Source organism: Ovis aries, chromosome 7 (genome assembly GCF_016772045.2).
Source record: "Ovis aries strain OAR_USU_Benz2616 breed Rambouillet chromosome 7, ARS-UI_Ramb_v3.0, whole genome shotgun sequence".
In the NCBI taxonomy this organism is placed as follows: domain Eukaryota; kingdom Metazoa; phylum Chordata; class Mammalia; order Artiodactyla; family Bovidae; genus Ovis; species Ovis aries.
The window spans coordinates 51,453,017-51,477,214 of record NC_056060.1 but is presented as its reverse complement, the minus strand read 5'-3'; the positions used below and the strand labels follow the sequence as shown (position 1 = coordinate 51,477,214).

The window sequence follows — 24,198 nt, the reverse complement described above, 5'->3', positions numbered from 1 at the left end:
AATGTTAGTAAAGAACCTCCCATAATAAACATCTCTAGTATGTACAAATCGGAGAAGGCAATGGCAACCCACTCCAGTACTCTTGCCTGGAAAATCCTATGGATGGAGGAGCCTGGTAGGCTGCAGTCCATGGGGTCGCTAAGAGTCGGGCACGACTGAGTGACTTCACTTTCACTTTTCACTTTCATGCATTGGAGAAGGAAATGGCAACCCACTCCAGTATTCTTGCCTGGAGAATCCCAGGGACGGAGGAGCCTAGTGGGCTGCCATCTCTGGGGTCGCACAGAGTCGGACACGACTGAAGCGACTTAGCAGCAGCAGTAGCAGCAGTATGTACAAATAGGAAACAACATGTCTAGCAGTCTTCACTGATTAATAGATTAAATTCATTTCAACATTTGGATTTATATACTAGCATGTAGCAAGGAGAGATAAGAAAGCCTTCCTCAGCGATCAATGCAAAGAAATAGAGGAAAACAATAGAACAGGAAAGACTAGAGATCTCTTCAAGAAAATTAGAGCTACCAAGGGAACATTTCATGCAAAGATGGGCTCAATAAAGGACAGAAATAGTAGGGACCTAACAGAAGCAGAAGATATTAAGAAGAGGTGGCAAGAATACACAGAAGAACTGTACAAAAAAGATCTTCACGACCCAGATAATCATGATGGTGTAATCACTCACACTCACCTAGAGCCAGACATCCTGGAATGTGAAGTCAAGTGGGCCTTATGAAGCATCACTATGAACACAGCTAGTAGAGGTGATGGAATTCCAGTTGAGCTGTTTCAAATCCTGAAAGATGATGCTGTGAAAGTACTGCACTCAATATGCCAGCAAATTTGGAAAACTCAGCAGTGGCCGCAGGGCTGGAAAAGGTCAGTTTTCATTCCAATCCCAAAGAAAGGCAATGCCAAAGAATGCTCAAACTACCGCACAATTGCACTCATCTGACATGCTAGCAGAGTAATGCTCAAAATTCTCCAAGCCAAGCTTCAGCAGTACATGAACCGTGAACTTCCAGATGTTCAAGCTGGTTTTAGAAAATGCAGAGGAACCAGAGATCAATCTGCCAACATCCACTGGATCATAGGAAAAGCAAAAGAGTTCCAGAAAAACATCTATTTTTCTTTGTTGACTATGCCAAAGCCTTTGACTGTGTGGATCACAATAAACTGTGGAAAATTCTGAAGGAGATGGGAATACCAGACCACCTGACCTGCCTCTTAAGAAACCTATGTGCAGATCAGGAACCAACAGTTAGAACTGGACACAGAACAATGACTGGTTCTAGATAGGAAAAAGAGTACGTCAAGGCTGTGTATTGTCACCCTGCTTATTTAACTTCTGTGCAGAGTACATCATGAGAAACGTTGGACTGGAAGAAACACAAGCTGGAATCAAGATTGCGGGGAGAAATTTCAGTAACCTCAGATATGCAGATGACACAACCCTTATGGCAGAAAGTGAAGAAGAACTGAAGGGCCTCTTGATGAAAGTGAGAGAGGAGAGTGAAAAAGTTGGCTTAAAGCTCAACATTCAGAAAACGAAGATCATGGCATCTGGTCCCATCACTTCATGGCAAATAGATGTGGAAACAGTATCAGACTTTATTTTTGGGCTCCAAAATCACTGCGGATGGTGATTGCAGCCATGAAATTAAAAGACGTTTACTCCTTGCAAGGAAAGTTATGACCAACCTAGATAGCATATTCAAAAGCAGAGACATTACTTTGGCAACAAAGGTCTGTCTAGTCAAGGCTGTGGTTTTTCCATTAGTCATTTCTGGATGTGAGAGTTGGACTGTGAAGAAAGCTGAGCGCCAAAGAATTGATGCTTTTGAAGTGTGGTGTTGGAGAAGACTGTTGAGAGTCCCTTGGACTGCAAGGAGTTCCAACCAGTCCATCCTAAAGGAGATCAGTCCTGGGTATTCATTGGTAGGACTGATGTTGGAAGCTGAAATTCCAATATTTTGGCCACCTGATGCGAAGAGCTGACTCATTTGCAAAGACCCTGATGCTGGGAAAGATTGAGGGCAGGTGGAGAAGGGGACAACAGAGGATGAGATGGTTGAATGGCATTACTGACTCAGTGGACATGGGTTTGGATAGACTCCAGGAGTTGGTGATGGACAGGGAGGCTTGGCGTGCTGCAATTCATGGGGTCGCAAAGAGTCGGACACGACTGAGCAACTGAACTGAACTAGCATGTAGCTCATGGCATGATCTGATAATAATTAGGATATGGTAATAGTAAAATATTAGTAATCAACATGTTTTTATCTATAGTTGACAAAATGTAGGCTAAAGAATTAAAACTATATTGGAGTCATTGGATTTGCTACTGAGCACCGTATTTAAAGTATATAGTTACCATTGTATAATTATTAAATATAATCATAACCTTATACTTTGTTTATAAACATATTCCTATACTTTGAGGAAGAAAATACGTATGAATCTTAGGTACTTTAATGATTATTAATTATGTAATAATTGAATTTTCTTTTGATGATTTCAAATTATTAGAATCTCATCCTGAAAAAATCAAATTCATAACAAAGTATGTCTTGCTGTATAGCCGGTATGAATATATTAAAAAATAAAATAGTGTAAAATCCCAAACTAATTTTTTGTTTACTGTTACATAATTTGAGGCAGTTCTAGGCATTTATGGCAGACAACTGATACATAACCAAGTACAAGTAGCAATTTTGATAAAAATTTAGAATTAGATTTTTTAAAAAGAATTCTCTTTGCATCTAAATTTAAGCCTCTACATATTGTTTCTCACTAAAAATAATCAGAGATACTTGGAAAAAATGGCTGGTTTTGTACTTGAAGCAGGGAATGCACAAGATAAACCTGGAACATCTTGTTATACCAGGTAATAAGGAAGATTAAAGACTACTGGAATCTTGTCAAAAAGACTCCCATGGCTGAAAATGGGACAGTTTGAGCTTTAATAATTTCTAATGTGGTTTGAGACACAACATATATGTTTAAATACAGGATTCATAATGACTTTTTTTTTTCATAATGGCTTTTTAAAAAATAACTAGTCATACTGTTGGGGATACTGTCAGTCATTATTTTAAAGTTGAAAGAATTACTTATCCTGTCTTTCCTTTGAGAACTGTATCCTTGGGCAACTATGGGAAATGAATTATAAAATTAGAATATCATCACTTTGTAAACCTTGTTAAGTTAATGAATGTAAGCATTGAATGTCATGGATTTTAACACAGAAAAGCAGCCAGAACATTTGCCTCTTGATGTAAAACAAAATACTACCCATGAAAAACTCTTGCCCTTGCGAGAAAGGATTGAACTACAATCTGATCAAGCATCTAAATTCAACTACTAACTTATGGAAAACACAGAAGAAGAAAATGTTAAATACTAATAGCAACTCCTTGCTGGATATAAACAGAAAAATCCAGCCTATAGAAAGCTGCTGCTGCTGCTGCTAAGTCACTTCAGTTGTGTCCGACTCTATGCAGCCCCATAGAGGGCAGCCTACCAGGCTCCCCGTCCCTGGGATTCTTCAGGCAAGAACACTGGAGTGGGTTGCCATTTCCGTCTCCAATGCATGAAAGTGAAAAGTGAAAGTGAAGTCGCTCAGTTGTGTTCGACTCTTAGCAACCCCATGGACTGCAGCCCAATAGGCTCCTCTGTCCATGGGATTTTCCGGGTAAGAATACTGGAGTAGGGTGCCATTGCCTTCTCTGTATAGAAAGCTACAAAATAACAAAATCTTTTCCTCTCCTCCCAAAATCTCAAAGAACAAACAGGAAGGGACACATTTAAAAATTAAAGTCAAATAAAATTAAAAATTCAGATCCTCAGTTTTCTTTAGCCATGTTTCAAGTGCTTAACCAGCCATATGTGACTCATGGCTACCATATCAGACATGGCAGGGATGGAAAATTTCCATCTTTGCAGAAAGTTCTGTTGGATAGTTGTATTAATTTCCTAGGGCTTCCAAATAAATCACCACAATCTGAGTAGCTGAAATTACAGAAATTTATTCCCTAACAGTTCTGGAGGCCTGAAGTTCACAATTAAGGTGTTGGTAGAGCTTTATGCCCTCTGAAGGTTCTAGGGGCTTATCCTTCTTTGCCTCTTCCAGCTTCTGATGGCATTCTGATGTTTTGGTTTGTGGCAGCATATTTACCCTTTTTCTTTAAAGGACACCAGTCATTGGATTTAGAGCCTACTGTTAAATCTAGGATGATCTTGAGATCCTTAATTACTTCTTCAAAGACCCTATTTCCAAATAAGGTCATGTTTGTAGACACTGGATGTTAGGATTTGAATATTTTTTTAAGAGACAGAATTTTAACCTACTACAACAGGGCTGCTAAACATTAAAAGAGACTTAAGACATATCGAACAGTGCAGTGTTTGGACTCTTTGGATTCTGATGCAAGGAAACATTATAAAATTAAAAATTATGAACTGAGGGAATTCCCTAGCAGTCCGGAGGTTAGAATACCACTCGTCCACTGCTGGGGTTATGGGTTTGATCCTTGGTATGGGAACTAAAATCCTGCATGTCATGTGGTGTGGCAAAGGGGGGAAAATGTCACTTCAAAAAACTGTATAAAAATTATGAAGTGATTGTACATTTGGATAATGAATATCTATATTAAAATTTGTTAGCTTCTTTATGGGTAGTACTAGTGTTTAATCCTTTTTAAAGAAAGAACTTTTATTGTTTAGAAGTAGAGCAATAGTTATATAGTTGAGATGAAATGATATATTGGAAAATTTTCAAAATAATGCAGGAATGAGGAAATGAATAGGTTATGGATCAGGGGCTGCAAGCAAAACCCAGGAAGCTTACAGCCTGTTTTTGTAAATAAGATTCTATTGGAACAAAGCTATGCTGATTCAAGTACATATGGCCTATGGCTACTTTTGTGCCATAAAGGCAGAACTGAGTGATTTGAAAAGAGACCCATGGGCCTTGGAAAACTGAAAACATGTACTGTGTGACATTTGTGGACCCCTGCCTGGTATAGTTCAAAAGAGGTAGACAGTGAATTGATAATAGTTAAAGCTGTCTCTTTTTTATATATGTTTGAAATGTCCCATAATATGTTAAATTTTCTGAAAAATAATAGTTGCGTGTTTCTCTGATTTGAGAGAAAGAAAGAACTATGTCTTAAAGAGAAACTCAAAGGAAAGTATGTAAATATTTTATTATTTTATTCTAGAAAAAGTTTTTAATGTAAATTTATTCATTTTAATTAGAGGCTAATTACAATATTGTATTGGTTTTGCCATACATCAACATGAATCCACCACGAGTGTACACGTGTTCCCCATCCTGAATCCCCCTCCCACCTCCCTCCCCATTCCATCCCTCTGGGTCATCCCAGTGCACCAGCCCCAGGCATCCTGTATCGTGCATCGAACCTGGACTGACGATTCGTTTCATATAAGATATTATACATATTTCAGTGCCATTCTCCCAAATCATCCCACCCTCTCCCTCTCCCTCTGAGTCCGAAAGACTGTTGTATACATTTGTGTCTCTTTTGCTGTCTCGCATACAGGGTTATCGTTACCATCTTTTATCGTTACCATCTTTCTAAATTCCATATATATTCGTTAGTATACTGTATTGGTGTTTTTCTTTCTGGCTTATTTCACTCTGTATAATAAAACACTACATTTTTAGGGAAAGGTATTTGGTAAAGTTATTTTAACAGCAAGGGAATGATAAAGCTAATTTCAATGTTGTAGTTAACCCCCAAGGGAAGATATTTATACTCCATTATTTGTATTTATTACCTTATTTATATGGTGTAAATACTTAAAAAAATATTCAGTAAGAATTTCTTACTGAAATAGAGGATAAAATGCTCTATTTCCTTCAAACAGGAAAAAATAGGAAAAAAAAATCTTGAGAAGAGTAAGACTCCCTTAGACTCTTAGTTGGGCCTGCCATATACCCTAGGCTGGCACTGTATGTTTCTGTAGTGATGAAAATTTTAAAAATCTTTGTTAAATGTACCTAATAAGCGCTTGAAATGTGGCTAGTGCAACTGAGGCAGTGCTTTAAACTTTAATTATTTGAAATTTATGTTTAAATAGGCTCATGTGACTGATGTCTACCATATTATTGAAACAGACAGTTTAGAACATGGTTTAGCCCTTGATTTAATAATCTGTTAATAATTCTCCTATAGAATATTCAGTGTTTGGTTTGCTGACGTTTTGCTTAGGTCACTGAGTTTTGTCTGTTATCTTGTGTGCTCTGACTCATGCTTCTTGTGCTGAATGGTAGCAGTTTGATTTACTTCTCTTGTGCCTTATATTCTAAAAATTGAGTCTTCAGGATCAGAACTGCTGAACTAAAGTTTATTGAAAACATAGTATTTTATTAGTTATAATGTGTTTTGAAATTTTCATAGGTTGTTATTTTTAATGTCAGAATTTTATGACTTGATATTCCGTTGATTTCTACTTAAAATATTAATCCATTGACTTTTCTGAGCCCCAAACGAAATTCTTTTTATTTTGTAACTTGAGTCATTCAGCAAATATTACTTGTTATGAGCCATGCATTCTTGAGAATTGGGGAATAATAGAGGAAATAGACTCTGACTTATGATGTGAGCATATTTGATAGTATTTTTAGAAAGAAAGCACAGTGTGCTTGAGAGAAACACTGGATAGTCATATACTGGAGGAATGAGAATAAGATAGTATATGACTGGGAAGAGACCAAACAAAAATGCTTATATATTTTTATTTTGTTATTTTGTCACTTGATGGTAATGGAGATTGTACATCAAAATTCTTAACAGTGTTCCTGTTACTGTATAAATGTGATTTTTTAAATTCACCAAAGGACTTGTAATACAGAAAGAACTTATAACCAAATATCTGACAACTCAATTTAAAAAAATAATAAGGCAAAGTTATCTAAAACTACACTACATCAAAGAAGATACATGAGTGGCCAACAGTACTTGTAAACATGTTCAGTGTCATTGACGTTGCTATCAGAGAAACACAAAACCACAGTGAGTCACTGTATAATCAATTAGAATGACTAAATTAAAACAACAACAATAAATCATAATACCAAATATGGCTGCGTCATGTCAAATGGAAATGAAAAATAATCTAGACACTTTAGGAAAGCAGCTTGACACTTTCTTATAAATTCAACATACACTTACCATATAACCCAACATTCCCACTCCCTGGAATTCATCCAAGAGAAATGAAATGTGTATATACATTTTTTTTTTTTGATAATCATCATGGAGGACTTATTCATAGTAATACCAAATGGAAAACAATCCAAATATTTATCAACTGGCGAACAGTTTTTAAAAATAATACAGTATAGATAACTCACATCTACGTAAAGGAAAAGTACTCAGCAGTCAGAAGAAACAAAATATTGATAAGCATGTACATGGTTATATCTCGAAGGCATTAAGCTAGTTGAAGTAAAACACTACATACTGATTTCTTCTGTATGAAACTTCTCTGTCTTAATGATAGTTATTGGTTTTACCTATTTAATGTTACACATTAGTCCTCATGTTCCAGCTTTGTTCTTCATCCTTGGTTGAAAGCTTATTATAGTAATAGGTGTTATCCAAATATCTGAAACCTGTCATGAAGTGCTTAGAAGTGAATCTGTTTTCTCTGTCCATTCAGAGCCAATAGCATCCTTGATTCAGATTCCCCAGATGGATGTCTGCTTTTTGCTCTTGTTCGTTTTACAGACCAGCTTCCTTTACTTATTTATCACTTTGCCCAAATTCACAAGATCTGTAATTTAAGCACTGCCTTTATTCTGATTTTTGGGTCCAGTTCACAAGAGAGAACATTTGATTATTAATAAGCCAGTGGATTGACTGGTCTCAAATTAGTCACCTCTGTCTCATCTGGTTGGGATTAGGGAATGTGGTCGTTGACTGGTATGGCTGCCTATGCTGCACATTTAACTGAGTACAATTTGTTGTGTTATATTATATAAGTAATTAAATGAATTCTCCATATGTTAGGTTTCTTTGATTACTTTTATGTATGTTCATTAACATATTTTTTTAAGTACTTATAAAAATATACAGTGACAGATGATGGTACTACAAAGACGACTAGAGGCAGGTATAATCCTTGCCCCCAAGGAGTTATAGTCCTAGTGGAATTGAGGGAATGGGAGTGACACGTAAACAATAAAAATGATGTGAGACAGTGATAATAAGTAGGTAACTGATACAAGTAGACTACTTAATAGTCATATCAAGTAAGGATGTAGAGTTGGATTTCTGTCCGTGCAATGAACAGTGTGACCTTGAGTAAGTTTCTTAAAATATCAAAGTACCAGTCTTTAAAAAGAGAGTGACGCACAATTTCATCGTGTCACCCCAGAATAATGTACATGAAAGTGTGAAGTATAACAAAACTGTTATAATTGTTTTATTGAACTGTTTCATTACCTTCAGTTTTAGTGTAATCCAGTAATTGTTGAAAGACTAATCTTTTTTTTTCTACTGCTGTAACCTTGGAGGATATGTCATCTTTTTGAAACTTGACTTTTGCTTTCTTTTTCATGTGGATGTAAATTTTGTTGTGAATTCTAATGTATTGGCCTTTCCATATTACTTGCTGATCTCTTAGTTCTTCTGATAGGTGCTTTGCTATTTTGTCAGGCTCTTTCCTTGTACATTCTTTTGCCTTTGTGTATTTTTACTTTTCTCTTTGAATTTAACATTTTACTTTTGATACAAATATTTGAAGCTCTACTTTTATACATAAGCATTCCTTGTGTATAGTATTTCTACTAAGTTGCTTTAATTTTTAAAATCAATATTGTTGCTATTGTTTTGTATTAACTCAAGTTTATATTGATGTATCATTATTAATTGATTAGTCAGGAGTAAAGGCATCTATTACTTGTGTCATTGTGAATCTGTGTATTTTTCCTCCCAACTCAACTACAGGTTTTATATTTTAGAAATCAGATATTTTTATGCTTTCAAGTTACATTGCTTTCTGTAGTTCACTCTGTTGGGAAATATGAAAACGATTATTTAGCTTTTCGTTTGAGGCAGATACATGCCACTGATTGTTAAGTCGTGTGTGCGTGCATGCTAAGTCATTTCAGTCGTGTTGGCTTCTTTGTGACCCCTGTAGACTGTAGGCTCCTCTGTCCTTGGGATTCTCCAGGCAAGAATACTGGAGTGGGTTGCCATTCCCTTTTCCAGGGCATCTTCTGACCCAGGAATTGAACCTACGTCTCTTACATCTCTTGCATTGGCAGACATGTTCTTTACCACTAGGGCCACCTGGAAACCCCTGATTGTAAGTCTTGTGTTATTAAATAAAGTAATCACTTACATTGGATGGCTCCTGTATTGGATAATTGGCATTTTACATTGACAGCTATCAGCAAAATTAGCTCTTTGAAAAGGTGACTGATAAATATGTTATTTATTATTACATGTATCTTGTGTAATGAATGATACAGTATAGTTATGGGGTCTAGAATTTAAACTGGCATTCAGTGATATGAAAAAAGCATATAAATTTTTCTTTTGCAGTACTGAAAATGTTATTTGTAAAGTAATATATACACACATACACATACAGAAAGTGAAAAAATATAATTAAGCAAAAATAAAATTTAAAACACCATATTCTCATCACCTAGAGATGACATAGTTAATACTTTAGTGTTCTAGATATTTTTCTGTGTGTGTATATGTATACTTGTATTTCTTTACTGGTAATATATTAATTTGCACATGTTATTTTAATACATGCTTTTTTATGTTAATTTATGCTTTTCTGTATCAGCAGATTTTTATCTTATCTAACCCATGCTCACATTTTTTCAGTTTATTCTAACCTGTTATTTGCAGTTGATCTGTTAAAACCAGGTCCAATCCAGAATAACTATTCAAGTGTTTTAAATCTAGCACAGCACTGCCCCCTGCCACCACACACACACCTTTTTCTTGGCACTGACTTTTTGATTAGCCATTGCCTTTTGCTGTGCATGTCTCTTTTGTTGGGGGTGGGTGGGTGGGTGAGGTGGCATGTTTAGTTGTGTCCTTTTGGTGTTGTTTAGATTATTCCTCTATATCCTGTATTTTTTAAATTTTTTCAGCTCTCTATATCTTGCATTTTAAATTTAAGTAAGCTCATAATTTTTAATTTAGCTACAATATAAACTCCTCTTCTCAATAATCTTTTAACCAGATCAGTATGGTAACTATAAATATTGAATGATTTTTGTCCTCATCTTTCTTTTTGTTCAAAGACTAGAAGAGTTTTCATGAATTACCTATGTACACATTTCTTAAATTATGGTAAATTAATAAAAAGGAAATCTAGATTTACTTAGGTCCACAAATATTATTATCTTTGTGCTAGTCCGTCCAACTCCTTGTGACTCTGTGGACTGTAGCCCTTCTGGCTCCTCTGTCCATGGGATTCTCTAGGCAAGATTACCGGAGTGGGTTGCCATTACTTTCTCCAGGGCATCTTCCTGACCCAGGGATCGAACCTGCCTCTTAGATCTCTTGCATTGGCAGGTGGATTCTTTACCACCTGGGAAGCCATTATTATCTGTAGCCTGTGATAATCTACTTGAGTATAAATAAATTCAGGTTATCTCTAGGGTTTTCTTTAAAAATACTTAATAAAACATTTAAAATAATGTTTTCTTTAAAAAGGAAGGTGTGAAGTAGGTGCATTGCTGAACCATTTATATACCTTACCTTGTATTGCTAGGAACATCATTGATCAAATTAGAAAGTTTTAATTACAAGGTCAGTTCTTAAAATTAGGTCACCATGTGCTTCAGTTTTGGGAAACGCATATTGTGGAGTACAAAATGTTTTAATGATTATTTAAGAAAATGGAGTCCTGAGAGATTTGACATTTCAGTATATTACTTAACTTGAATTTCACTGCTTCTTACTTTGCCTTGTATTAATAATTGGGAAAGTGCTAATAGATTCTATCATACCAAATCTTAAAATCCACAGACTACTGAAAAATGGAAATATTAATAGATGTAGCTAAAAACATAAAGTAGGAAGCATGAGCCTTAAAACTTACATTTCTGAGAAAATCTCATTGGTGATTTTACAGTTGTGAAATTTGATTTTTGGAAAAACAGGTTTATGGATTAAAACTGCAAACAAAGATGAGTCCTTACATATTTTTATATCTATTAACCCAGGACAGTAAAATAAACTTTAAACAGAAATGATTTATAGTGCTTGGTTCAGCAGTACATATACTAAAATTGGAACGCTACAGAGATTAGCATGGCCCCTACACAAGGACGACACACTAATTTGTGAAGCATTTCATATTTTTTGAGGTTTGACAGAAAACAAAAAAATTCTGTAAAGCAATTATCCTTCAATTTAAAAAAAGTATTTTAAAATTTATGAGGATTTTATTTATTTCAAATTAGATGAGCATTATGCAGTGAATTTCTGTTTATTAACTCTAATTACTGAAAACATTGTACTCCTTCCCCAAAAGGTTCAGTGGAGTGGTTTTATTAATTCTTCTTTTATCTAAATTGAGTAGTTTATGTCTTCTTTCTTCATGTGCTTACTACTTTTCTGATTTTATCACTTAAGACTAATGGATGCCTGCTCATTTCTCATTATGGACCCAGAAACAGGTGTGGATGTGTGAACAAGGGGAAAGCTTTGGAAAATCTTCCCTTGTTCAGTGATTATATCTGATCCTTTGCTGTGCTCTTTAAAACCTAAGGCATGAGCAAGGCTCTGACTTGGATCAGGGTATCCTTTCCTAATTTAAATTCCCTTCCACATCAGACACAGGAGTCCTATTTCTAATACCTAGTTTTAATTTTCTTTCCTGAGCTTTAATTACAAAAACCTCTACACCTGCTTGGTCATACACCTTGTTATATATGCATATGTACATATGTACAAGACATATACATACATATAAACAATCTTTAGGTACCTCATTTTCTAAATATACCTCACTTGAATAGTTGAATTCGAATCTCTTCGTTGAGGCGAATGCAATCTGAAGTGAATCTGCATGTATACAGTTATTTAGTGGCCCATGAGCTGGTAAGGAGAGTTTATGGTTTGGAAAGAATGTGTATAAATTTACATGTAACACAGTAATATATCAGTATATAGAAGGTGACCTTGATTTATCAGGTTACAAAAGTAGCATTACAGAGACAAAAGGAAAATTTCTCCAATCCAATTTAATCTTAAGCAGTTACTTTTTGTTTTAAATGATCTTTTAGCTGTTTTCTTAAGAAATGTAGATTTTTCTTCATAACAATGATTTAGTTGAAAAATCAGTTATATTGCTCAGTATTGAGCCAAATCACCGTCATCTACTCTGGTTATTAACCCCTAAGATACTTAGAATATGCTATCATTTTAGAAAGTAGAGGATAAAAAGGGAAAAGGGCACTTCTCCTGATAACTGAGGTTGCTTTGTCTACCAAAAATTCGTGCTATTTCCTAGCCCTTCCACCCAAGTTCAGTTCAGGAAATAATTCCTGAGCATAGTTCATTTGTATTTGAGCACTCTTGATGGTTTGTGTTGGCCTCAAGTTAGAGGACTGGCTGTTGTGCAGGAGGTCAGTCTTATTGCAGGGCATGATGAGCAATGATAAGAGTGACTGTGGAGTGTTGGAGGGGAGGAGATACAAGATAGAAGATATAAGTCACCCCAGATGGGCAGAGCTCAGAATGCACGGACTTAAGTTAATGTTTTGAAACATACCTCTTTTAAACCCCCAAATGTTAACTTGAAAACTGTTGGCTTGGAAGACACTTCTTTCAAGAGAAAATACAGATATCATAAAAAAATTAAAAAAATACTCATTTATGGCCATTAGCAAATTGTTTCCCGTGATAGAAGCAAGCAAGAAGCATGAGTATGATCACTGACTTCCAGATCTACTTCTTTTGTTTCACCGTCGATTATCCTGGGTTGCTTCAAGTTTCATTCCCACTCTTTATTTTTTATTTTTTTTTTTTGCTTTTAGTTAAAAAAAATTTTTTTTTTTAATTTTAAAATCTTTAATTCTTACATGCATTCCCAAACATGAACCCCCTCCCACCTCCCTCCCCACAACATCTCTCTGGGTCATCCCCATGCACCAGCCCCAAGCATGCTGCACCCTGCGTCAGACATAGACTGGCGATTCAATTCTTACATGATAGTATACATGTTAGAATGCCATTCCCACTCTTTAAAATCTCAGTGTGTTGATTTCAAAAACCAGAAGAAAGAAAAAGGCAGGGGTCAGATTTAAGGGAATGTGGGAATAGAGGGGCGAGTGCGAAGGAAAGCTGGAAAAGCCAGGCCAGGAGTATTAATTCAGTGTTTACACAGTAAGGAGAGTGATTTCTTTATATGATTAGTAAATTTTCTATGATGGAGATTTCTGAAAAGAAAGTTCTGAAATTATTTGTAAAGTAGCAGCATACATAAAGTATTAAACTTTTCAAGAAGACAGTTTTGAAGAACAGCATCGTTTTGGTTTAAGTGTTGACATGCTTATTTAGAAAAGAATTAGTCTTGCTACAGATCATATTAAATGGTTTAAAATAGCTGATGAGTAGAACAGCTGTTGGTTGCAACTCATGATTCCATGATGAAGTATGGAACTCGTGGTCCAGTTTTCAGTATCAAGCTGTTTTCTCTGTCTGATTCTAGCCACCATTGAAGTTAAATACACTGGGGCTTGTTGAAGTCTAGAAGTAATAACGTAGAGGGATCAGAGGATTATTATTTTAGTAAAAATAAAAGTTGCTTCATGCATTTAAAGTCAGGTATTGTACATGCTATAATGTCTGAAAGAAAATTGAAGCTTCTAGTGTTCATGAGATGGCAACTCAAAGAAAAACAGACTTTATGGCTTTTGAGATAGTCATTATACAACAGTCTGGCTTACTGGAAAATGAAAAGGGAAAAGAAAAGCTAGCTGAATAGTCCCAGGTCAGTTTTATTTACCTGTAAGATACTCCTTTCACATATAGATCATGGTGTAAATTGAGTGGAAATATACTGGTGGGGACACTACTTGTAGCTGTATTTTCAGAACCTCATAGTTATGGTATTATGTGAATTATATAATCCTTCTTTGAGGGTACTTTCCCTTTACCCATGTAATAATGGGCCCTCATTTCTTTACCAGTAGGAGTTTTCAAAGGATAACGAAACAACAAAGACAAAGGAAATCAGACTTCAAGTTCAGCCAGCCATAGACAGAGCTATGGTGCAAATAATCAGTTGAAATAAACTGCCCGCAAAAATAAAAGCTTGATTTTTTTTTAAAGAATAACTTTGGTTGTAATCCTTAGTAAAATGCAAGGATCGATATGAAATTCTTGCAATACATGCCAAGACTACAAGCCTAAATAATCATTAGAAATATTTTGTAATATATGTAATATTTTATTATTTGCATTCTCTTTTAAATCCTGTCTTGTAATATTTAAAAATTGATATTAAAAATTAATGAGGATTGCTTTTTCAATTAAAATCACTTTATAGGCAGCTTCAAGGAATATTTTTATTTCTGAATGCAAGGTATATATAATCAAAGCTTTTTAATAAATAAGTTCATTTTCTTCCTCATGTGGGAAATATCCTTAGTTTTATGCTTTTAATATTTATAGTACTGTGTATTATTTCACATATATTCTTAACACGTGTTTACCTCAGGCTGTTTCTTTTATAAATACTCAAGTATGTTCATTGACTGCTACCCAGTCTTTTAAACATAATCCCCTTTTCAATTGTGCATTTATCCTTCAGTCATAGAAAGGGTAGTTCCTTTTACTGCTAAAGCTCATCAAGTGCTTATTCCCTACTCATATTTTTTTTAATACATATTTTATTGAAGTATAGATGACTTACAATGTTTCAGGTGCATAGCAAGGTGATTCAGTTATACGAATACACATATATTATTTTTGAAATTATTTTCCATCATAAGTTATTACAAGATACTGACTATAGTTCCCTATGCTGTACAGTTAACCTTTGTTGCTTGTTGTGTATCTATGTTTTAATTAGAAATCTAGTATTGTATTCATATTTAGTCAAATAAGTCGAATCAAAATGTCATAATTTTTTTAGCTAGGCAAAAATTTATAAGTTTTCTAAAATATATATATATGTATAGAAAAGCTTTTCTGCAACACTTGATAAAGACTTGAGGAAGAACATCAAAAAAAAAAGAGATGGAAAAATTGGAGAACAGAAGCTAAACGAAATGGGAGCACTGAATGTGAAATAGAAAAAGTGAGACAAGCTGGATGAAAGTGAAAAGATCATTGTATATTGTTTTTAAACACAACAGCTCGCTAGAAACATATCTGGAGTTCTGGAGAATAAAAGCAGTACTGGGCATTTGTAGTTTTCAAAAAATCTCAAGATAATTCTGATATGCATCTGGATTTTAAAAAATGATCACAGGTTTTTCTATTAGATTCTAGTTTTGGTCATAAAGAGCTCTATTATTTTTCTGTTAACCAATCATGATAGAGTGGTGTTAAGTGAGTAATAGTTACATAATCACAATTATAAAAGATGTTTATCAGTTTTCACAGTCAATAGCCAGACAAAAAAATAAAAGACAATTACAATTGCAAGCCGTAATGGGAATACGATTAACTTAACAATATAAAATAATTACATACAATTTGGGGGGGGGGGTCAGGCAGAGTGATGTGCTAAGTGAAAGTGCATCTGGGCACTATGTTTTCATCCACCCAGTCAGTCTGTCTTTTGGTTGGTGTATTTAATCCATTTACAATTATTGATATGTATAATCCTATTACCGTTTTCTTAATAGTTTGGGGTTTATTTTCTTTTCCTTTTCTATATCCTGCCTAGAGAAGTTCCTTTAGCATTTGTTGTAAAGCTGGTTTGCTGGTGCTGAATTCTCTTAACGTTTTCTTGTCTGGAAAGCTTTTGATTTCTCCATCAAATCTGAAGGAGAGTCCTGCTGAGTATTCTTGGTTATAGGTTCTTCCCTTTCATCACTTTAAATATATCATACCATTCCCTTCTGGCTAGTAGAGTTCCTGTTAAGAAATCAGCTGATAGCCTGATGGGAGTTCACTTGTATGTTACTTGTCATTTTTCCCTTGCTGCTTTTAATATTTTATCTCTGTCTTTAATTTTTGTCAGTTTGATTACTATGTGTCTTGGTGTATTCCTCCTTGGGTTTACTCTTCCTGGGGCTCTCTGTGCTTCCTAGACTTGGTTGACTATTTCTCATGTTCGGAAGGTTTTCAGCTATTATCTCTTCAAATGTTTTCTCAGGTCCTTTTTCTCTCTCTTCTTCTGGGACCCCTCTAATGCAAATGTTGCTGCGTTTAATGTTGTCTCAGAGGTCTCTTAGGCTGTCTTCATTTCTTTTCACTCTTTTTTATATACTCTGTTCTGTGGCAGTGATTTCCACCATTCTGTCCCCAGGTCATTTATCCATTCTTCCGCTTCAGTTATTCTGCTACTGATTCCTTCTGATGTGTTACTTATCTGTTTGTTTGTTCTTTAGTTCTTCTAGGTCTTTGGTAAACATTTCTTGGATCTTCTCAATCTTTGCTTCTGTTCTTTTTCTGACATCCTGGGTCATCTTCACTATCATTATTCTGAATTCTTTTCTTGGAAGACTGGCTGTCTCCACTTCATTTCGTTGTTTTTCTGGGATTTTATCTTGTCCCTTTATCTGGACATAACTTTCTGCTTTTTCATCATGATTCAGTTCAGTTCAGTTCAGTCGCTCAGTTGTGTCAGACTCTGTGACCCCATGAACCGCAGCAGTTATGTGTCTTTGAGTGTGAGATGTCTTTTTTTTTTTGGTGAGTTCAAGCATCCTCCTGTCAATGGTTGTTGTTCAACAGCTAGTTGAAATTTTGGTGCTCTTGCAGAAAAAGATGAGCTCAGGCCCTTCTACTCTGCCATCTTGAACTGGAAGTTACTCCCATATGTTTTTATAGTGATCAGTTATCATTAACATTACTTAGTGAATTTTTAATTCTAGTAATTTATTTTACTTACTCCTTCAATAAATATTTTGGCATGTCTTCTGTTTGTGTCTTTCTACAGAAAAAGTAATCTTTTCACATGTTATTTTTTAGTTTTTCATAATAGTATGAAAATTACAAAATGTGACAACATCTAAACATTAAGATTGCATTATTTTATTTAGAATATTAGCTTAATATATAAACTCAAAGTTCAGATATTACCCTCAGAATTTCTCTCATGGTTGCTGTAACTGATCTTGTTGACTAATAAAACTTCCTTTAAAGGACAAAGGTTGTAATCAAACCTGATGGTGGGTTATGATGGCATGGTACAGATTTAACACTCCTCAAAAGATAATTCCTAACCATTCTTCTGATTTTCTTATCAAGTTTCTTATTAAGGTTTTCTGAGAATGAAAAACTGCAGAATGATAAAATACCAAGTATATTTTAAGGTAACATATGCTTTTACACTTCATCTTAGTCACAAGGCTGAGAAGCAATAACATTTGCTTTTAAAAAGGTAAAAATTCCAAATCTCAGTGAACAGTTAGTCAATAAATATTTAATTGAATATCTACAATATTTCTAGATTTCTATGCGGACCTTCAAAGACTATTAAAATAATAGTGTTTGCCCTTAAGGAAATTTATGGTCCTTTTTGAAGAGACATGGTTAGTAACTAAGAAAGAATTTATATTCAGGAGTTTTAGCATAACTGACATTAAGTACATCAAAGTGGCAATAATGAAATTTAAAGCTGTTGCTAATGTGATTTTTACTTGAGCCTAAATATTAAAGGAAGTGATATAAGGTTTGTTCTATTTATTTAGATGATAACAAGTCAAATTACTTTCCTGGGAATACTTCATAAATTTTAGGCCAGTCCTAAAATTTTAGGTTCTTCAGAGAATAATCTTTGATTAAAATTATTTTTAAGAATATTTTATAAAAAGGGGATGTCCATCACAAAATAGTTTAATATTTCATTTTAAGAAAGAACTTTTAATATCTCCCTTGTGTCCACAAAGTCTGACTCGACTAAGCGCAACACAACACCTTGTGTGTGCATGTATTCTTTACTTCTGTACCTCTGCTCATAATGCCTTTCTCTGACAGCATCGCCTTAGCACACCCTCTCAGCCCCCACAACCTACTCTACATTCCTGTGCAACCAGATCACTTGTCATCTCATCTTTGAACGTTATCTCCAAGTTCATTCACCTTCTGTTTTCCTGTAAGATTTTATTCATCCTGCCAGTTATGTTTGGTTATTCACTCATGTGACTCCTTTTTCACATTGATGCTTTTCTTGAAGATAGATGTTTTTCCAATATGTATTTGGGATGCCTAGCATAATGTTCGGAAAAGGCAGTAGCACCCCACCCCAGTACTCTTGCCTGGAAAATCCCATGGATGGAGGAGCCTCGTGGGCTGTAGTCCTTGGGGTCGCTAAGAGCAGACACGACTGAGCGACTTCACTTTCACTTTTCACTTTCATGGCTTGGAGAAGGAAATGGCAGCCCACTCCAGTGTTCTTCCGTGGAGAATCCCAGGGACGGGGGAGCCTGGTGGGCTGCCATCTGTGGGGTTGCACAGAGTGAGACAAGACTGAAGTGACTTAGCAGCAGCAGCAGCAGCATAATGTTGGCACATAGTAGATAGTTGTTGAATAAATTCCTGAATTACTTAAATTCTTAATACTCCAGATCTAGTGATTGGTTTTTGAAATTTGTAGAAAGTTAAATTATGTTGTCATCACTTTTCACAAATATATCTAGGTTTATAGCTATAAGTCTTTGTCTTTCATTTTTTCAGTAATAAAGAAACTCAAGGCTATGGTGATTGATTTAACACCATGAGCCTATGAAAGTCATGAGTGTATTAGTCATATGTAAGACTAAATTCAGCAGAGTTTACTGAAATATCAGCCTTTAAACAGTAGATTTTATATACAGTTTTTACTAGTTCTAAATTGAGATGTAATTTTAAAATTCATTCATTTAGCAAATATTTATTGAATGTCTACTGAAATCTCTAGGCAGGGAGGTAGGCTTTGGAAGATACAGTGGTGAGTAAGAAACATATAATTTCATGGAGCTTTATTAAAAAAGACAAAGAAGGTAAAGCATGAGTATGCTGAATAATTCAAAATTTTAAACTTTGGTTGTTATCAGTTCTGTTCAGTTGCTCAGTCATGTCCAACTCTTTGCCATCCCATGGACTGCAGCATGCCAGGCTTCCTTGTCCATCACCAACTCCCAGAGCTTGCTCCAACTCATGTCCATCGAATCGGTGATGCCATCCAAACATCTCATCCTCTGCTGTCCCCTTCTCCTGTCTTCAATCTTTCCCAGCATTAGGGTCTTTTCAAATGAGTAGGCTTCACATCAGGTGCCCAAAGTATTGGAGCTTCAGCTTCAACATCAATATCAGTGAATATTCAGGAATGATTTCTTTTAGAATTGCAGTCCAAGGGACTCAAGAGTCTTCTCCAACACCACAGTTCAAAGCATCCATTCTTTGGCACTCAGTTTTCTTTATAGTCCATCTCTTACATCCATACATGACTATTGGAAAAACCATATGACTTTGACTATGCAGACCTTTGTTGGCAAATGTCTTTGCTTTTTAATATGGTGCCTAGCTTGTGATCATAGCTTTTCTTCCAAGGAGCGAGTGTCTTTTAATTTCATGGCTGTATTTACCATCTGCAGTGGTTTTTGAGCACCAGAAAATAAAGTCTGTCATTGTTTCCATTGTTTCCCCATCTGTTTGCCATGAAGTGATGGGACTGGATGCCATGATCTTTGTTTTTTGAATGTTGAGTTTTAAGCCAACCTTTTCACTCTTTCTTTCACTTTCATCAAGAGGCTCTTTAGTTCCTCTTCACTTTCTGCCACTTTCTGTGTCATCTGTGTATCGGAGGTTGTTGATATTTTTCCTGGCAATTTTGATTCCAGCTTTGCTTTATCTAGTCCGGCATTTCACATGATGTACTCTGCATATAAGTTAAACAGAGGAGTTAAAGACATGAACCTCATTGTTGATGCCCCTACCTCCCTCCTCCCTCTCTTCCTCCCTTCTTTTCCTTCTGAACTAATAGAGGGTTGTAGTTAGTGAATACTGAAGAGATAAAGCAGATAATTATATAAACTTTATTTTTTAATATAAAAATTTACATAGTTTCTTAGCTCCAGGCTTTGAGCTTGGATTTATTTATAATTCATAATTTCCTGAATTTTAAAAACTGAATTAGTGGTATATACTCTGATGCTGGGAGGGATTGGGGGCAGGAGGCGAAGGGGACAAGAGAGGATGAGATGGCTGGATGGCATCACCAACGTGATGGACATGAGTTTGAGTGAACTCCGGGAGTTGGTGATGGACAGGGAGGCCTGGCGTGCTGCGATTCATGGGGTTGCAGTGAGTCGGACATGACTGAGTAACTGAACTGACTGACTATATATTGTGTAATATTCCCTGGGGAGATCTATGGAAGAACTGGTAATCATATACAGTAGTAATTTTGAATTGAAACGTCCTAACATGCACAATTGAGTGGGACAAAAAAGGACTATCCTTGTTTTAGTTAAGGTTAGATTTTACCACCAAATAAGTTGTATAAAAGTTTGGATTTCAGGATGATTTGATTTTTAGAATTTTTTGATCAGGGATTACGGACCTCTTCCTGTTTGTTTTAATATTCCCACAGATCTGTAGAACATTTTCCTATGCAGAGGGGAAGATCTTTATGTTTTCATTTTTATGAACCATATATATGTCTGAGATGATGTGTATATATAAAAAATATATACACTATACATATGTGTACATATATAAAAATTTATGGAAGCTTGTGCCTGTTGTGTTGGTGTTTGTGTCAGAGGTGGGAGAGAGGGAAGGTGGGGGCGGGGAGAAAGGGGGAGAGAAGTGTGTTCGTGGATGGTAGGGACTGGGTGGGGATAGGGAGACAGGGAGTGAGGATGGGGAGACAGAGAGTGGCTATGTGGGTCTGTGTAGCTCTTTCATCGTTGTGTTGACTCAGGTGATTACTAACATGGTGTGAAATGAAACCTTAATTGCAGTTTCACAGCTTTGTTAGCACTTAAGCTTATCATTAACAAATTTTCTTGCAAGAGATTTACCTAAAAATTCTGTGTAAAATTACAACCAGAACATTGTATGTGCCATACAAAATAATAGTAAAAAGAAAGAAAAAAATCAACGATCAAAACAGACCATGTCTTAAACTACTCTTTTACTAATCCTAAAGGAGTATGAAATGTTTTTGGTGCTATAGTTACCTAAAGAAGCAGTTTCACTTTGCTTATTTAATAATTATTGTGTGGACTAAGGTTGAACACAGGAAGTGAAGAATGGCTGAGCCAGTTGTAGTGGTAGTAGTAATTTAGGTAAGCAGAAACTAATGATCCAAATTGGAAATAGACCAGGGCATTGGGTATTAACACCATCCCATTATGAAAAGTCTCATGAGATGTCAGATGACCTCAAGAGACTTGCACTTTTTTTTGTAAGGACCTTTGTAAGATTGTTCTAAGACACTTTGAGAAATACTCAAACTATAATATTGCTTATCAGTAAATGTGATAGAAATTACTTTTCTACTCAGTTATAAAACAAATGATTTTAGACCCTGAATCAATCAGATGAAATGAACTCTTAGATTAGAATGCTCTATTTCTTTTTAAATATCAAAATCTTTAGTATTTCTTAAATTTAAGACCCTGAACCTTTTTAAACATTTCTGTATGAGAAGATAAACTTTCATATCCTTCCAGTACTTCTATGATGTTTTTTCTCCAATCCCTGTGTTCTTTGCTGACAACAGCAATTGTATGTACTTTGTGAGGTCAATAAATGCTGATTTCTGCAAAATGAAAGCTCTTAGGAAATGAGCTTAGTTGTGAAGAGGAAGCAGAAAGAATGAGGCAATCGAATGAGAAGGATTGCAAGGGATTATTTAAAAGTGTGAGTCAGAAACCAAATTAATATTACTTCCCTTGGGTCTCCCCAGTTCTGTATGTATATTGTGATTTATTTTGGCTTACCTGGTTTGCTTATCTAGCTATGTGGATGGTAGCAAATTTGCATTATCAAATTCTGTCTTTTCACATAGCCCAAAGCTAAATACATACGTTTGTAACTATAGTTCTTATTTTCAGAAAAAATGTGCTAAAAAAATTTAAGCCATGTAATTTAGGGTTACAAATAGATAGCACTTAGTGAAGGAAGGTTGACCCTATAGTGTATCTTTATTTATCCCATGGTGTCTAATTAACTGAAATCTACTTTTTAAAATTCCTTTTGGGATACAAACCCTTATGAATTGTACTATAACCTGTTTAATTCTGAATAATTAGTTTTCCTATTTAAATGAGGAGCTCAGTGACCAAAGGAGTTATTTCTTGTAGTGTTTTTTAAATGATAGAATTTAGAAATTATTATGTGGTAAAACTAACTAGACCAACTACGAGGTTGAGGGAGTTTTAGTTACGAGGTTTTTGTTGTTTATTAAACTGCTTGGTTTGGAGAGTGGGCAGAAAGGGAAGAGGAACATTTTGAAATTATGCCCTACAGTTTTCAATCTTTTGTCAGCTTTTTGAGATGCTGTAGATGACTGTAATTTGAAACTAGAAATGTGAAAGATTTGTGGATTGGATGATTCACATACTGTTGGATTTTCCACATGGCTTAAATTCTTCATAGAAACAGTTTTACAGACACATAGCAAGAGGACAGGGTAATATTTATTCCATAGGACTTGAGACAACAGTGACCTGTGTTCTAAAAAGGTGAAAGTACGTTTTTATTCAACATTATAAAAAATTGCCTTATATGCTTTATTTTACTGCTTATATTTCAGTGTTTTGATGTGGTATTTTCAATGTTGACTAAAAGTAACTGGGTGTGTTGACAGAACCACAGAAAAAAATTGAACTTCTGTTGCTAAATAAAATTTAAGTACTACTTTTAAAAATAAAACGTTACCCTTATAGACTGTTATGTATGATCTGTGTTTCCATGAGGAAATGTTGATTAAGTAGTTTCCATTTTGGTATTACAGTATGTCCTGTTGTAAGTTGCTGACTGTGGAAAATTTTTTTTAAGTAAGAGAAGCAGCTCAGCTTAAACCCTTAGTTTTTATTGTGGCAGACACCACAAATAGAAATCTACCAACAATTTTATAATCTATTAAATTTCTCCATATCTTAGAATAAGTTACTATTGAAAGTTTTAAACAAGGTTGTTGACTATAGAATTGAGTTACCTTTGTATATCCTTGTACATGAAGGGTCCTTTGTACTTGAGCTACTGAATACACGTCTGCAGTTTTTTCAAAAAAATAAGCCTAGAGTAAATGACAAAATTTTCTGTTTAATATAGAGATGTTGTTATGTGAGAGATGTTGTTAATCTAACAAACTAATTAAATACAATTCTGAAAAAACTTGTTTATATGTAAAATTTAACAGGATGGACTTATTTTGGATGAAACAAAAAGTCTTAAAAAATCTGTTTTCTCTTAAATGAGTAACTTATCTTTGGAATTTTTAATGGTATTTGGTTCTTGATAACAAAAGGATCAGGATTTGTAATATTAGTAAACGTATGTAAGATAAGTTTTTGAGGATACTTGAATTTTGATGTCAGCTTAAAAGTGCAGTAATTCAATATTGAAATTAAGTCTTTGCCTTTGAATTATTCTAACAGAGGCCTCAGAGTGTGGTTTTTGTTTTCTGAATAGATGTTTTAAGTCTCTTGTTCAGTGCTTGCTTGTCAAGAGAAGAGGAAGAGGAGGGCAACTCATATAGCTGCTGTTTTATATGAAATTAAGGCTCTAGTTGGGCTCCAAAATCACTGCAGATGGTGACTGCAGCCATGAAATTAAAAGACGCTTACTCCTTAGAAGGAAAGTTATGACTAGCCTAGATAGCATATTCAAAAGCAGAGACATTACTTTGCCAACAAAGGTCCATCTAGTCAAGGATATGGTTTTTCCAGTGGTCATGTATGGATGTGAGAGTCGGACAGTGAAGAAAGCTGAGTGCTGAAGAATTGATGCTTTTGAACTGTGGTGTTGGAGAAGACTCTTGAGAGTCCCTTGGACTGCAAGGAGATCCAGCCAGTCC

General features: G+C 35.1%; 1 protein-coding gene and 1 non-coding gene across 17 annotated transcripts in view; both read left to right on the top strand.

Moving 5' to 3' along the window:
- The window catches only part of TCF12 (transcription factor 12), a 386,564-nt gene that overhangs the window by 47,435 nt on the left and 314,931 nt on the right, over window positions 1–24,198 (top strand). For 5 of the 16 annotated variants that reach the window (XM_060417883.1, XM_042252405.2, XM_060417880.1 and 2 more), the window contains exon 1: window positions 10,066–22,861. The exons of 10 other annotated variants lie outside the window; for them this stretch is intronic. Coding sequence is in view for 1 of the 6 variants with exons in the window: in XM_060417877.1 (XP_060273860.1) it covers window positions 21,993–22,037 (45 nt within the window). In the remaining 5 variants the exon portion in view is untranslated. Of the gene's footprint in view, window positions 1–10,065; window positions 22,862–24,198 lie in introns of those variants that run through there. One more of the 16 variants, XM_060417877.1, reaches the window with a different exon arrangement.
- Window positions 11,264–11,367, top strand: LOC114115904 (U6 spliceosomal RNA). Its single transcript, XR_003590013.2, has one exon. It is a non-coding gene; the product is annotated as a U6 spliceosomal RNA (small nuclear RNA).